The sequence below is a fragment of the Lethenteron reissneri genome, chromosome 12 (assembly GCF_015708825.2).
Source record: "Lethenteron reissneri isolate LAM-NWPU_2019-01 chromosome 12, ASM1570882v1, whole genome shotgun sequence".
NCBI classification, from domain to species: domain Eukaryota; kingdom Metazoa; phylum Chordata; class Hyperoartia; order Petromyzontiformes; family Petromyzontidae; genus Lethenteron; species Lethenteron reissneri.
In genome coordinates this window covers 11,357,572-11,373,629 of record NC_083790.1, presented here as the reverse complement: position 1 = coordinate 11,373,629, position 16,058 = coordinate 11,357,572, and the positions used below count along the sequence as shown (strand labels likewise).

Genomic DNA, 16,058 nt, shown 5'->3' with positions numbered 1-16,058 from the left:
ATTGCTTATAAAAAGATACATATACACCACCTTTCCCAACCACACCCACTCGCAAGGCCACCAATAACACAACCCAAATAGTGCTCTCCCCGCCAAATGGCACGCACGTGCACGGTATGAGTCACATCCCATTGTTGAGGCCTCAGGTAGAGGGGCGTAGTCTAGGGTACAAAGAGCATGGCGTAGGGTAGAGGGCATGGCCTATCAGCGCCCCTGGCCTTATTGAAACAAATGGCCAAGCAACGTTTGGAAACGGCAATTTTCAAGGAAAGGTATTACTGAAAGGGCAAAGAAGCAGGGCTTCGGTAAAATAGGCTATAGAGAGAGCACTGGTTATGGTAGAGTGTGTACGAAGACACTTTTTTACAGAGCGACAATCGGTCATTCAGAACAGACATTTTTTTTTTTATCCTGAACTTGAACTGAGGGAGGGGGTCTCCACAGTGCAGACTGTCAGAGGAAATATGTTTCGGAGAGCGCGGGGCAACAGCAGCGGAGGAGTGACATCCCATTGAGTGAAGGCTGACTGCGGGCTTTGAGAGAAGGCCTCATTGGGCCATGAGCGAGTGCGCGGCTGCGGCTCTCTGCCGGGCCGGCCGTGCGGTACCGGTGAGGCATGCCGAGCGTGATGGCATCGACGCCCATGACGCTGGAGCAATCCACGATGGTCCTGAGCGCCGGCACGAGCATCTCGCAGCCTTCGACGCCGAAGCGCTTCTCCGACGACCACTTCTTTGCCAGGAATTCCTCGAAGCTACGATAAACACACGTGGTCAGGCGGGCAAGGTGGTTATTAGGCACGCGGGGTCGTAGTCATGAGGGTAGGTCGGTAAGCTGGAGGGTAGGTTGGCGGGTAGGAAAGCCGCTAAGAGGGAATGTTCGTAGGTAAGCGGTAGCTAGGTCGTGGATATATATGGGCAGGCAGTTGGTAAATATGTAAGTGGGTGTGTGCATAGGTAGATGGGTTGGTGTCTATGTAGTTATTTCAATGAGTGGGTTGATGAGTATATGGTTGGGTAGGTGGGTAAAAATATGTAGCGATATAGGTAAGCAGATAAGCAGATGGGTGGTACATGGGAAGGCTAGTGGGTAGGTAGTTTTGAACCTCAGTATATAAGCGTCAGTGAGTAGCTAAGTATCTCAGAAGCTCAGTCTGTGGGTAGAAAGTTGGGCAAGTAGGTTGGTGCAAACATATATAGATGGACATGTGTGTTGTTGGTAGGTGTGGGCAAGTAGGTGGGTATGTAGTTAAATGGGTAGGAAGTATGGTAGCCAAGTAGGCAGGAAGCCAGGCAGGCAGGCAAGGGCCTCGTCGTGTTGGGATGTACCGGGTGGCTCGCAGCAAGCGGATGAGAAGCTGCTTCTTTTCGGCCGGGGTGAGCGTTCCGGCACCGGGCATCTCAAAGCGCTGCCGGATCCACTGGCACTGCTCCCGGTCATTGATGAACATGAACTCGACCCCAATAGAGCCACAGTAAACATCCTAAATTCACACACGCACACAGACAAAACACAAATATCCCCCTATAGACTTTTCACGGACTGTTTGGGCAAGTGCTGTTAATGAGCAGACATGAAGGCCAGCAGGGTGCACGAGCAGCTCGGTACGACCATCGCCGTGTGTTTGCGGCGGAGCTTGTGTGCGCGTCCACGGGTGCGTGCCTTCAAACGCTGTAGGATGTCTCGCAGGGTCAGATCAGAGCGGTCCCCGCCGATGAAGGTCGTGTTCGGCAGCTTCAACGTCTGGTCCAGGTCGGACTCCAGGAACCCGTAACTGGCTTGGGGCGGAGAAGGCATGAGCTACTGTGAGTTCATGTCCGGTCAACCTTGCGATATTGAAAATAAATAACGAACTTGCACTTGGTACGCGAGGTGGCGCGTGACATTGGCACCAGCTAGCCGGTCAAACACACGTGCAATTGACTTTGAAAATGCACAGCACTGTGAGAATTTCCCACAGCACATGTACATTATCGCGCCCTGAAAAGGATTGTTAAAGGGCGCTTTTTCAATTTAAGCTATTATTATTAAATTTCCATATAATTTACATAAATCTGAATCTATTGTTACATGCACATATCGCGAGCAATTTCATCAACTGTAATCAACTGATGCGTCATTATATAATTACCTTTTAACCATCATAACAACCAATTTCACTCTTTTCAGTCTGAAATGTCAAGTCAGCAGAGAGGAGTTGTCACCTTATTACTTGAGTGGGGTGGGGGTAAACTGTGATATTTTTCACTCATTTCTGGGGGCGGTGGTACGTCAAATCAGTGGTTCACGCTAAGAGCTATGCAACCGCATTCCATTGAAAGGCATGTTTGAACTTAACTGGTGTGTGAAGTAGAGTCGAAACAATCTTTACGACCGACACGGCGTGCAGAGGGAGGCCTTCATCCATTTGTAGATTGAGGGAAGGATATTAATAATATCTGATTGACTGACTATTTTGGCAAATTTCATGTTTTGCCATGATGCGTGAAAACTGGATATGCCTGCACAATTTTTGCCTCGTCAGGAATAAACTGGAGGAGCCGGACTAAAAAAACAGAACCAAGCAATTATCTTCTGGCAGAATAACTCGAGAATCAAGTTTCTCCAGTTTGAGACTGGACCTGTGTGGAATGAAGGAAACTGCTGGGGTTGATGTGTGTGTGAATTCGCCCCAGGTGCACTTTCAAATCAATATCGTGTTGCCATTCACACCCTTGTCAACAATTAAAGAGATCAAATTTATTCTTATAGACCACAGGGTTAAGTGCTGTTTGCGAGAGCCTATTATGAGTGATCTGGTACAAGATGGGACAATGTTGTCAGCACAACATCTATCCACAACTCCCCAGTGCCGATTGAGTTTATTTTGTTTAAATGGTCGAAAACTCCAGAGACAAGGATAGCCTAGCTTAATTTGCAAAAGTCACCACGGGCCATTAGACTGCCAATAGCGGGCGATGATTGCTGCGTGTTTTATCCCAACTGAGTAATTTATGTGTCATTTTGAAATTTTGCAAATTTGAATCTCGACACCGGCCCACATTGGCCTACTCTTGCATATGACGTTAGGGCATCTTTATCGTCTACTGTGAATCAGACAGCACGTATGGTTATTACACACAGTGATAATCAGATTAGCTACTGGATTCGAACCATGAACCTCTGCAAGGGGTGGAAAACGCCCAACTGATGTAAATTTTACTAGGCAAGGCCCACTGAGCTATATAGCTCTTTTTCAGAATCGATCTGGCCACAAATGATAGCTGAATGAAGTGGCTTATCATGTGGAAATGTATAGCAGCCAAATACTCTCAACGCATGTTTCTAAATGTGGAGGGGAAAAACCGGAGGACCTGGAGAAAAATCCGCACAGACCACACGGACCACAGGGAAAACACGCAAACCCCAAATATACAGGGCATCAGGGCCCGGGATTGAACCCACGACCTCCTGCAGGTAGTTAACATCTCGCGTCATAGCAAGAATGACGAGGATTTGATCCATTGCACCACCACTCCCTCCCACCCTAAGAATACGCGAAGCTAAGCAGGGACTTAGCAACATACAAACACATCCACACCGCATGGAACAGCACAGTGCATTTGGTCAACAAACCAGCGGATGTGAGTGCACTTCAGTGTTATGACACAGTGACACTAATGGCCCATTGTATAACCGCGTGTTGTGTAACTACACTGGACTGAGGCTGTAGATCGTGTAACGGCGACTGTTTTAACCACTCATTTTGTTAGCGTACTGGGTCAAATTACTAAAAACAATTTACGTGAGCCAACACCAGTGACGATTATCTGAACTGGTCCCGGGTCTCTCCAAGGTCGCACCTCTGGTTAGCACCTCTGGTTAGCTACGTACGGTACGAAAGTTAAACATATATACATAGGTCACCTCGGCCTCAAATTAGTTCCTGGTGCGATGTGTAAACATCAGCACTAGGGAAACAAAGGCGGCCAGGTGTGATGGTGCGCCATGCCTGCCTTCATAGGCGCTCACTAACAACCAAGGGTGGCACAGTCGGGTTTTTTACAATCGGGTTTAATTGTCTTTTTATATTCAACCCGATCATCTGGGAGAAATCCGGCTTAATTGGTTCTAATTGCAGAACCGTATTTCACCAACTTCTCAGCGATGGGCTTTAAGCTCGTGTTCATCAAGACCAACCTGCCCGCCGCATTCTACGACTACCCCGTGCCCGACGGCCGCAAGTACGATAGCAGCACCGACGAGGAAGCAGCCTAAGCCTATGAGAGTTTCGTATTCATTAAACCAGGTTTTAATTCCCCGAAATCGGGTTTAATTGTATTAAAGAAAAAACTCGATGCCTGCCGCTGGAAAAATCGGGTTTTTTACACCCATGCTAACAACACTTGCCCCAACGTTGGTTCTTTGTCTCTGTAAGTTACCCCAGTTTTGATATTCAGAACCCCTGTCAGAAGAATATGGAATTTCCACGAGTTAGACAGCTGCCAACAGAGTACCACCACCTCATGCTGCTTTAAGCTTGTCGTGTACATTCCACATTCCTATGGCAGGGGAGGAAGAGGTTGTTTATTCATTGGACACCCACTCACTCGTGACTTCTAACAAAATGGTACTCCCTGAATCAACCTAGGAGGTGAGGTAGACTTTGAGATGACCTCGGCCATGATTTCAATTCAGAATCTTCCCAAAAGTGTGTTTTGCTCTTGTTAGTTTATTTCCCAATCGTGCTTGTGCACCCACTGCCACCTCTGCTGTATCACCAAATAATTTGGCTCAGAAATGCAAGGCTGTCAAATTCCTTCCATTGAAGTGGTCGGTGGGTCTATGGATGCACTGCTAGTGGGGGCTGTGCCTAGCCCCCACACGAACAAACATTCCCACAATGCACTGTTTCAACATTTTATAATTAAACTTCTCATATTAATGCATGTATTCTGCAAACACTGTTGTTTAATTGGAGGATTTTTCTGGTACTCAAAAGCTACTATTAGGTAAATATTCATAAACACATCTCAAAACTTATCATCGGAAAATGTTTTTAAAGTATAATTTTCATCAGGCCCCATGATGTTTAGGGCAGTCTCCAACCCTTATGAGCTCTATCTTTCTGGCCTCTGTTTATGTGTGATGAAAAAGGGCCAATGTCACTAATTATACTTTTTTTCTTTGAGGGCAGTGTTGTTGACGAGTGTGTTGAGTCTTTTTTGTTTATTGTAAGCTAAGTGTTCTAACAGCAGCATCACCCAACAGGATTTATGCTCACAATTATTATTCCAGTACAGCACGCAATTGCGTGTGTGGGACAATTTTTACAGTTATTAAAAACTACATTCAAATGATAAACGGAGGTTACATTGATGCTTATGGAGTGAACAAAACTAAGCAAAAATTTACTCTTTACGAATTATTATACCTATTCCTACCTTACTACACTGGGATGACAAAGCACTGCCCTGTTATCTCGATGAGCGCTCTCCTGCTTGGGTAAGCAGCACTAACAGCGAAAATACTGTACGCTCAATGTTTGACCCCAGATAAAGGTGCACAAATGTTCCTTTTCGCCAGGTCCCAGAGACCGGCACAACCGCCGCACGCTGGATAAAGGCAACTCTGAACCATACGGGCTGCATAACGTCACCCCCATGCCCACACCGCCTAACCTGCACTGCTCTTCAAGCGCAGACGTCAATAAAGCCGGCAGCTGTAAGTCCGCTGAGATATATTACCTCTTTCGTGAAGGTCATCAGTTCCGGTCATAGTTGCAAAGGCACACCACCCATTAATCATTTACGGTGTAAATTTGTCTGGTGGTGGCCCCCTCTCCCCCGCTTGTAATCCAAACACTTGGCAGATAGTTAAGAAATTAAGTTTCTGACACAATTGTGTGGATGTTGTCAGAATGCTCTGGTTTTCTCCCAAGGAATTGGCCAAGCATCACAGAACAAAGACCGTCCTGAAAATGAGTCTTGACATTCAGCAAGGCTTTTCCATGTTAAAGTAACATAACAGTGAAGTTGAAATAATCAGAGGTTAAAACAGCCCATCACGCTGTAATTTCTCTGGGGAAGAAAAATGAATACCACTGTGAAATGCCAACAGCCATCGTCAATTGTCAGTCCACTGTTGAATTAAGGTCTCCCCATGCCATCTCCCATCCCTCATGGCTTCACTATCGAGGTCAAAGATCAACTCGCTATCACTCGCCAATGTTGTACCCCACTGCCCCCCCCCTCCCCAAAGTAATAATACAGTACTACTCATGTAATCATAAACACCTGTTCACCAACTCGCAATGATCAGTGTGAAGTATGGCAAAAATAACCATCATGGCTGACACGAGGCACGGGGGGGGGGGGGGGCTTTATCCAGCAGTGAATGGACAAAGTAATGTCGTTTCTTATTTTAAAATCAGAAATGTCACGTGAACCATAAATAATACCAGGGTTGGGCCCATGCCCAACGAGGATGACGGCTAAAGGACCGATACTCGTGGTAAAATGGCAGCCGAAAGGACTAACGCCACAGAGACGAAACGGTAGGATAAGTTCATGTGCAGGAATGAGATGCATTGTGGCATCGCAGACTACGTTGAGAGATGAAGACGCAAACAGGCACGGCCTTTAGCGCACCTTCTATTGACAATGCCAAATGATGAATTGACAGACTTATGAATATTCCAGTACACTCTGTAAGGGATGCAAAGCAACCTCACTGGCATAGTGCTGCCAACAAATACAGGCGTGTCCCGTTTAACGAGTGAGATACGTTCTGCCAAAATTGCTCGGTAAGCGAACACTCGTGAAACGACCATCGTTTTCCCATTGACTCCCATGTTAAAAGCTGAATTAGGTTTCTGCCCCCAAAATTTTCCACTCTTGAACAACCGTTTTAACATAAGAAATACTTATTACGATAAAAAGGGGAATACAACATCAATTTTAACACTTACCACACATGAAGAACTACAGTGCAAGATCTCCTGTATAGCCCCATATTCGAAATCAACACGCTCACACTCTCTCCACTCAATCATACAGCCATCTTGCGCTCTCTCCGTCTCTCATACATGCAAACAAACCGACTTCCCGCACCGCCCCCCCCCCCCAAAGACAAAGCTCCCCAAATAGCCTTAACAGACTGTTGGGCCAAGTGCTGCGAGCGAGCACCGTTGGAGGCTGGGAAGGGCACACGAGAGGTGGTGTCAGAACCACGCGCGGTCGCCTTTGTCTCACTAGTGGTGAAATTGACACACTGCACCAGGTACTTGTTTGAGTCTAAGTCAGTCTAGGAGAGGCCCAGGACCGATTCAGGTAATCGTCACTGGTGTTGGCGGGAATGTAACTCAGGGACGTCAGATTCCGTAGTGCCGCAGGCTAACCGTTGCTCCACCACTCCCCACACACAAACCCCTCCAGCCACCCACCTACCCACCCATACGGTGCTACCACGAGGCCCCCACCCGCACCCACCCAAATCACGTGCTTACGCAGTACAGTACAGCACAGCAGCTAAGCAAATAGCAGCATGCCGTGGTGGCACCCTGCGACGGGACACATTTTATCAATCGTTCTCCGCTTGTTATGCTAACATTTGCTCGTTTCACTAACAAATTGGGCTAAATTCAAATTGCTCGTTCTCGTAAAATGAATGCTTGTTAAGCGAGACATGCATTAAGGTTCCTTACACATTAAGACGTAAGCTCAAATGCCAGCCAAGGATGAGAAGTTACACTATAGTTCCCATTGTCAGGAATCATGATTAATATCGTGCCTCTAGGGTTGGACAAAGGAACACCGCCTGATGAGGCAGCACTATCGATAGAATGTTTGGTTTCAAAGCAATCTGTTTGCGTATTTTCACGTCCATGAAACTATAAATTTAGTTTAAAATGTCCTCCAACGTTTTAACGGTTGGACATGGTATTTACTGAACACAACGATAAGCGTTTAACGGCACCCTTAAAAGAAATAATGAAACCTCTACAGCCGTGACTACTATAAATAAACAACACTAAGTATCGGACGAATGTTATGAAGTTGGCTTGTGCAAAACATTTTACTGAGCCACTGTCAAAGGCCAAGACCATCTTGTGCCCAGTCTTGTTGGGAGAGACGTACCCAGGCTGCTCATGTCATAGATGAGATCCTTTTCCACAATGTGGTCCTGGTTCTGCAATTGCAGGGGATCCAGCTTGGCGATTAGGTGTCCTCGCACCTGGTGGAAGAGTGGTTTTGTACGTGTGTGTGTGCGTTTGTGTGTGTGTGTTAGTGTGTGTGCGTTTGTGTGTGTGTGCGTTTGTGTGTGTGTGCGTTTGTGTGTTTGTGAGTGTGCGTTTGTGTGTGTGCGTTTGTGTGTGTGTGTTTGTGTGTGTGCGATATAAATACAACAGGTTACTTGTGAATACAAAGACCCCCATATAGTCTTTAACAGACTCTTGGGTTAAGTACTGTTGGCGAGCACCTATGAAGGCCCACGTGGCACACGAGGGAATGGATGGTCAACACCGCACCTTTATCTTCCCAGTAGTAATGTTCACGCATCACCCCAGGTACTTATTTGAGGCTGAGTAGAGCTACGAGAGACACAGGACCAGTTCAAATATGCGCCACTGTTATTGGTCCCGAGCGGGAATCCAACTCGGGTTGCTGGGTTCATAGTGCAGTGCACTAGCCACATGCGTCACTGCTCCACAATTGTGACTACACACCTACAGATGAACCCATACCTGTTCATTCGTCTGGATATGGGGTTATGGTTCAGGGCCACCAGGAGAGAGATAACCACAACCCCATGAATATTTGAGAAGGGAGACACTGTGACATAAACACACGCCAATAAAAAAACACGCAAGACAGATTCCCCTGATTGACCGTTGGTACCAGTGCCTGTTAGCGAGCGCCTATTTAATCTGGCATGCACAATATTCCATCCCTTTGTTTCCCCAGTACTGATACTTACACACCAATTAAGGCCGAGTCAACTTGAGGGGTGCCCGAGACACGTTGGACACTTGGCCACTTTGTGCAAAATCTGGGAATTTTACTTAAATTATTGTGTGTATTTTTATGCCCGGCCGCCTTTGTATCCTTAGTGGCAGTGTTTACACATCGTACCAGGTACTCATTTGAGGCTGAGTCCACCTAGGGGAAGCCCAGCACCGGTTAAGATTATCGTCACTGGTGTTGGCCGTGAAAGGGAATCGAGCCCGGGTCGCCAGGTAAATAGCGTAGCGCGCTAACCGCTACACTCTCACATCAAATACACACACACAGGTATACATTCGTACACACACAAGCCAAGGCACACGTGTACCTGATACGCGCGTATGAGTTTGTGCACGTTCATGTGGTCGGACACGGTCTTCTCGTTCACTGGGCTCGTCTGCACGCTGCTCAGAAGCGAGGGGCTCCCGAGGTTCGTGCTTCTAAAGTAATTATCCCACGACTGGGATCAGACGGGGATACATGGGGACAAGGGTGTCGTTCGGTTAGTCGTCAAACAAAGTGAGTCTGTATTCATTTTTTCATACATTTCTGTGATGACTTTCAGCCCAGTGCTCACATTCACTGGATTCAGCAGGATTACCAACATATAACCACCACCTTCATGCGCAACTCGCCACGTGTTCCCATGTATGCCACCTTACTAGTGGAGGATGGTCATGACATGGTTCAAATTTTCTTCCTACTCAAATGAGCAGGAGCCGTTGTTTGGCCGTTCTGAGCCAGTGGTGGACATTCTCAGCTGAGTTGACTGTAGACCAGGATTTGCACTCGCTGCTTTCCTACCAAGTCGAGGGCTTTGACCGCCGTGCCAGATTTCTCTTTGCTGGTCCAATGAGAGGACATTGAAAAAAAATACATTTACATCACAGTTGTATGCAATTGAATTGCACGAATGTGGATGTCTCTGCAACCAGTCGCACAACTGGTTTCTGACAGAAGACAGGACTATTTTCAAGTGTCCATCTGCTCGGTGGCAATTTGCAGCCATGTATTTTCATCACCACGGGACACATTTGCAAACTACAATTTGGTTGTTACAAGTCTGAAAATTCCGTTTCGATTCCGTGTTGTGCAATGACTCCCTCAGAAAAGTGGACAAAACCGTTGCAGACAAAGATTAAGTTGCACGACTTCAAGAGGTATCTGGTTACGGAACTCATCCTGCAGGTATGGGCCCAGCTTCAGTAATGGCACAAAATGGCCGATCATGGGGAACGTCACGCATGCAAAACACTTTGACTTTTAACAAATCAACAAACCTTTTAATAATCACATGCGAGGCCGAGAGCCGTGATCTAGTTAAGGAAGACCTGCGCAATGCCGCAAGGGTGGTGTTACTGCGATGCTTTCATAACGACACACTCGCAGACAATGTTACTCGCAATCCAAGGTTTTACTGTACTTGGATTCTGACTTGGTCAGCGCACAATGCCATGCGACGGTGTTATTTTGTGCAGATCTGAATAGGAACGTGGGGGGGTATTTGTTAAATTAGTTTGAATTGTTTACGTAGGAGGAAGCTTCAATAGGTTGTAGAGACAGAAAGGAAAGCTCTGTCGTCAATACATTCAACTCTTAGGGAACTGCAGGCATCGACTTGTTAATGCTAGGGTTGTGGCAAGAGTGCCGTATTGGTCAATTCCCCCTCTAAGTTTATTTCTTGCATACAAAAGCTTTGCAAGAGAGTATTCTTTCGTCACGTACACACACGTGTTCCCACAAATGCATCACACAGTGTACGGTACATATCCGTAAATACGAACATGCTCACTGCAATTAACAACTCACCAGAAACCCAAATCACATTCCTAAATGCACACACACTATTGGACCAAGTGCTCCTTAGTGAACACCTAAAGGTTGCCGAGGCATTATTTTGGTTTGGTCAAAGTTATGCTCAGCCACTTGTGTCTGCAGTGATGATGATTACACGCATCACAAGCGGCTGAATTTAGGGCTCTGTAGACCTACGGAAAACCCAGGACCGGTTTAGATACCATTTTACATTTATGTAAAACATGGCTAAGAATGGAACCGAGGTTCGTAACGCAGTGCACACAAAAGACAACGTTTCCCCGCATAGCCTTTAACAGACTGATAGGGCAAGTGCTGTTAGCGAACACCTATGAAGGCCGGCAAAGCACACGAGGGGGTGGGTGGCCAACCCCACGCCCGACCGCATTCGTCTCCACAGTGGCGATGCTTACACACTGCACCAGGTACTCATTTGAGGCTCAGTCGACCTAGGGGAGGCCTAGGACCAGTTCAAATAATGGCCGTGAGCAGGAATCGAACTCGGGTCACCGGGTTCGCAGCGCAGCGTGCTAACCGCTACACTTCCACTGCCCAGTGCACACACAAAGACAAATATCCTCCTATAGCCATACAGGCTATTGGGGCCATTGCTAAACAGCTCGTATCAATCAAGTCGGGCATGATAGTGTAATGTGCCACAGCAGCCCCCACCCCGTCACCACACACACTGGCAGACGCACGTCACCTGGTGTACACTGCTCGGGTCTTGCATCCACTCCTGGTACATGGCTTGCACGTAGCCATTCTCCACCTGCAAAGAACGCACGCTCATGGCCAGCGGCGGTCCCTGGGCAACCCCCAGCGCCCTGGGGGCAGCAGCCAGACGGGTGCGGCAGGCGGCACCCACCCGAGTTAGTGTCAGCATCATGTCGCTGCCGGGGGGAAAGGAGAGAGGGTGCCGCATGGATTAAATAATTCATTTTCTTAAGATGCACCTCGCGTGGTGGTGGGTTCATCTCCGTTGGTGGGTCCCGAGCCGCCAGTGGTGGAAAGTCGACTTTGCCGTGGTGAGGGCCGGTCTCTCCATGGGATAACCACTGCTGCCCCCCCCCCCACAAAGTGGTCCTTATTTGGGCGAATATACCAATTGATTTTGTTTTTCAGTCAATAGTGAATGTTGAAAAGCAACAGTTTTGACAATATCGCTGGAGATTACATCCCACGTCATCAGGTGTTCACAAAATATCAGCTAACTATGAGCATTTATGTATGATTTATTGTACCTCAGAATCAGAATCTTTATTTAAACTGGAAGAATACAGTGAGGTTTCCTCCAGAAGGGGCAGGTCAGCAAGTTACAACAAACCATACAAAAAAATATAGATATGCAAAATAGAGAAAAGTAAGTCACGAAAAATAATTAAGTATATCAGTCCAAATTGCATAAATAAATTCCTGCCGATTTTTCAATACCAAATGCAAGCTTGGACAAGACAGCGATGAAGCAACAACAAAATCAGTCCCAGAACACACCAAAACAACACATCCCCCCACCCCCTCAATAAAACTGCACATTAAAATTGAACTGTCAATACACGGGTAAGATACAACCTTCTCATCACCGATAATTTACCCCATTCTGACATGGGCTGCTTGCGAGAACATAATAAAGTGGACATAACATACCAGCCGACAATCGGTGATCTTTATTTTACAAGGTGGGAGAGCCCAATGAGACACCAAGTCCTACCGCAACTGAACCCTGGGGTAAAAGTACAGGTGCCTGTAAGTGCGTAAATGTGTAATCGTCCATTTTAAAGAAATATTATTCGACTGGTCTCTGCACACACATCTTCCACGAGTGGTTAAAATAAAGATGACCCACGCGGTTCAGTGGCTGCTGCCACCAGAAACCAAATATTGGACCATATCAAAGGACCATATTGCTAACAACCGCATCCTTCCAAGCCTGCTCTGCAGCGGAATGGACAGCGTTGGTCATGCCACTCCTGAAGCTATCGTCACGCAGCTCACAAACTTAAACCTGGGCATACAATTTACCCATACTTACGATACACTCGAGGATCTACGATAAACGAATTATTCTTCGATAGCAGTTTGGGCTAGGTTAATCAACTACACAGGTCCACACTTAATAGTACGATTGGTTTATCGTGAGTTCCGTCCCTCTAAATAACGACGCGCGTGGTCACGGTCCTGGCGAGCGCAACGAGATTTTATGGAGAGAGTCCCGTGCCTTCACCACCAGTTCCCCACCACGCCTCGCCTCGCTGCTCTCGCCTTGCACTGAAGGCTCATGTTCGAACCCTATGCAGCGTCACTCAAAGGTCTCGAACTGTTACAGCCTCACGTCGGTTCTCTGCTGCCGCCCCCTCGGTGTTCAACTCTATCCCTTTGCACGTTCGCAACATCAAATGCACTCTGACTTTCAAAAAACATCTCAAGGCCCCTATCGAGTTGGGTCAGGGCTTTCGAGCAGCCCTACGCCTCTGAGTTGTTGACCCGTCTGCAAAATCTGACGCGTTATAAATGTCATTATTATGTTCATCAACAACTCGGCTGTATATGTTTTGAATGCTACGGGAAACGCACTCAAGCCTTTCCGTAAATACGCCAAATAGCTTTCAAACCATTCAATCAAAGCATTTCTACTGCTCTCTAATTATGTGTATTTAAGGAGCCAGAACAACTAGTTAGTAAAAACGCTTGCAAAAAGAAAACGTGCAACGTGAACTCGGTTGTCTGTGGACGCATGAAACGTGCTGCGGATTAACTCCGTTGGCAAAGGAATATAAAAAACGGTATTCCACGTTAATTTGTGCTTTTTCACGCGCTGCTTTAATTATTAGCTGCTCCTAACTCGTGACTCAGTGACCAATTATGTGAAAAAAACTACGACAAGACTTGAAACAAATTCTACGTCTTCACTCCTACTCTGTTTAGGAAAATAAAAAATATCCTTTGCTATTGCATAATTTATACGAGTTTTGCTTTTCTGACTATACATTTTTTTTTATAAATCAGGGCCATTCTTTCTTTCCTTCATAACCATGGATAATCGAGACTTGGGTTCACTTTGGTGTGGGAATTAAAGTGAATTCACTCATCATTGACGGTGACCTTCAGTCATCTCTGGAAATTCCACATTCACATAGTGGCGGGGAATCTATCCACATGATATCTGAAGTTGAATATCCACAAAGTGGCTGTTGTTTTATATCGCCACAGTAGTGATAGATGATGGGTGCGGAGTCAACTCCTGACCAGGATATCAATCTGCAGCTGGCTGACCAGGATATCAATCTGCATAGAACCGAAGCCACTAAACAAACATACCACAAAGTATGAAACCATTTTGCATAGTGCAAAAATAATCTGTACGCTGTATTGCGATGTATGCTTGTACCGCGGCAAGACCGACCCTCAGCAACGCAAGGCATCGAGTCAAAATATTTTACCACTGCATATGTACAGTACCTATAAAAAAATATGCTAATACATTTGACAGCATACGTTTGATTAAAACATATCGCATTCATATAGACACATTTTCCATAGGCCTGCCAAGAAAAACTTTAGAGCTTTTAGTTACTTTCTCTAAACAATTACAAGTCTTACCCTGACTTCACCTCAATCAGTGTTCCTTGTCACTTAAATTCGCATACCCTACGACGAGAATGGAATCATCAACGCGTTGATGAGGAGCCCCGCACACGACGATTCACCCGGCCACCTGTACAGGTGCACACTGCACATCACGTCTGGGTTTAAGAAACCCACTCCTCTACAATAAAGCATTCCAAACACGCATTAGGAGAAGCCATTAAATCAACAACTTAAAACTTTAAACACATTTCTTGCCCTGTTTTTTCTCCGGATGTATCAAGCAGTATAATAAGCACACTGCCACAATGATATAAACACAACAATTTCAGCCTAATATGCTATCAACACAAGTGCTGTTAGCGAGCACCTATTAAGGACAGTTCAGAAAATTATGTTAAAGTGTAACCACCGAAGACCCTACCGTACTAGGTACCGTCGTAGACCTCGAAGCAGTCAAATTTCCATTTGTTGAGCAAACCCAAGGTCACGTGACACTAACGCAATGCATCAACCACGATGTCACCACTCCGCTAAAAAAATGTACACATGCAACCCACATACCATCATGAGGACACCAAGACTCTCAATACCTGTGGTCTTTTCCGAAGCAAACCGGTGTGTGGCCCCAACAAGGTCAAACACCCATTACTTGTAGTGTCTGTACAGCCCTGCTATAGCCGTAAGTCAGGCTTACCACGGTTAGTGCGCGCACAAATGCGCTTACACTGCAAAAAACATTTTCTATATATCTAATAAAACATTGCCCGAGCCTTTCCCTGCTTAAATGAGGTCGGGGCAGTGCTCATCTCCAATGATGTCTCCAATGCAGGGATGGAAATGTCACATTCCTTTGTGCAGGGTTAGTCTCTCCAAAGGATAAGGTTGACTTGCAGTAGTGTGACTCAATGTATTGACCGCAAAAAGACTATTCAGCTGAATGGACCCACAGCTGACGTAAAAACTCACCGCCATTTGACTGTAAGGAAAGTAGATTATATTGCATTTGGCTGTGTACACACAATACGAAACGTGACGGAAGAAACTAAGTTACAAACGAACATGGTTTTGAATAGGGATTAAGAATTTTGGCTTTTGAGGTTTGCAACCTTTAGGCTCAGAAGAATGTTCATCACTCAGCACAAAATCATGGCCTGTGACCAAGCTCAGAGGCAGAGTTGGTGGCTCATGCAGAGATGGAGCCTTCTAAAACATAAGACACCATATCCCTGGCCAATTAGGTGGTTCTCGAAACAGCACAGCAATTCAAGCTGACTTAAAGGAGTGGTGCTGTAGTTACATTTTGCGCATGTGGGTTTTTTCCAGATACTCCAGCCTCCGTCTATGTGCACAAATACTCGTGACTCTTCAAAACACAATGAGGCCTAGCCTGGGTAAAGATGTAAAGTTGATGGGATGAAAAGAGGTCATCCTGGCCAATGCGATAAATGCCACCCACACCTCGTCGTCATCACTTCCTTTCTTCTACCCCATTCCGCAGCTGTATCACAGTGGATAGGTGACCTCGACAAAGTCTGCTGCTTTAGTCGTATCTCTGCCGTATGACATCAGTCCTTCACGCTGGTTTCTGATTCCTGGGCGTAAGCCCAGTGGCGGACTTGGCAACGCGTTTCAGAAAATTTGTGCCAAACTCTTTTGGCAAATTTCTCCGCT

The 16,058-nt window shown here is 46.3% G+C and overlaps 1 protein-coding gene across 6 annotated transcripts in view; it reads right to left on the bottom strand.

Annotated features, from left to right (window-relative positions):
- LOC133341899 (2-oxoglutarate dehydrogenase complex component E1-like) overlaps positions 1-16,058 on the bottom strand; it is a 53,011-nt gene that overhangs the window by 22,400 nt on the left and 14,553 nt on the right. For 3 of the 6 annotated variants that reach the window (XM_061550714.1, XM_061550712.1, XM_061550715.1), the window contains exons 2-7: positions 11,506-11,692; positions 9,313-9,444; positions 8,118-8,214; positions 1,663-1,778; positions 1,329-1,483; positions 608-754 (exon numbers count right to left, since the gene is read on the bottom strand). In XM_061550714.1, the coding sequence (XP_061406698.1) occupies positions 608-754; positions 1,329-1,483; positions 1,663-1,778; positions 8,118-8,214; positions 9,313-9,444; positions 11,506-11,688 (830 nt within the window). In that variant the 5' untranslated portion in view covers positions 11,689-11,692. Of the gene's footprint in view, positions 1-607; positions 755-1,328; positions 1,484-1,662; positions 1,779-8,117; positions 8,215-9,312; positions 9,445-11,505; positions 11,693-14,399; positions 14,418-14,446; positions 14,469-14,808; positions 14,909-16,058 lie in introns of those variants that run through there. The other 3 variants (XM_061550713.1, XM_061550717.1, XM_061550716.1) reach the window with 3 other exon arrangements.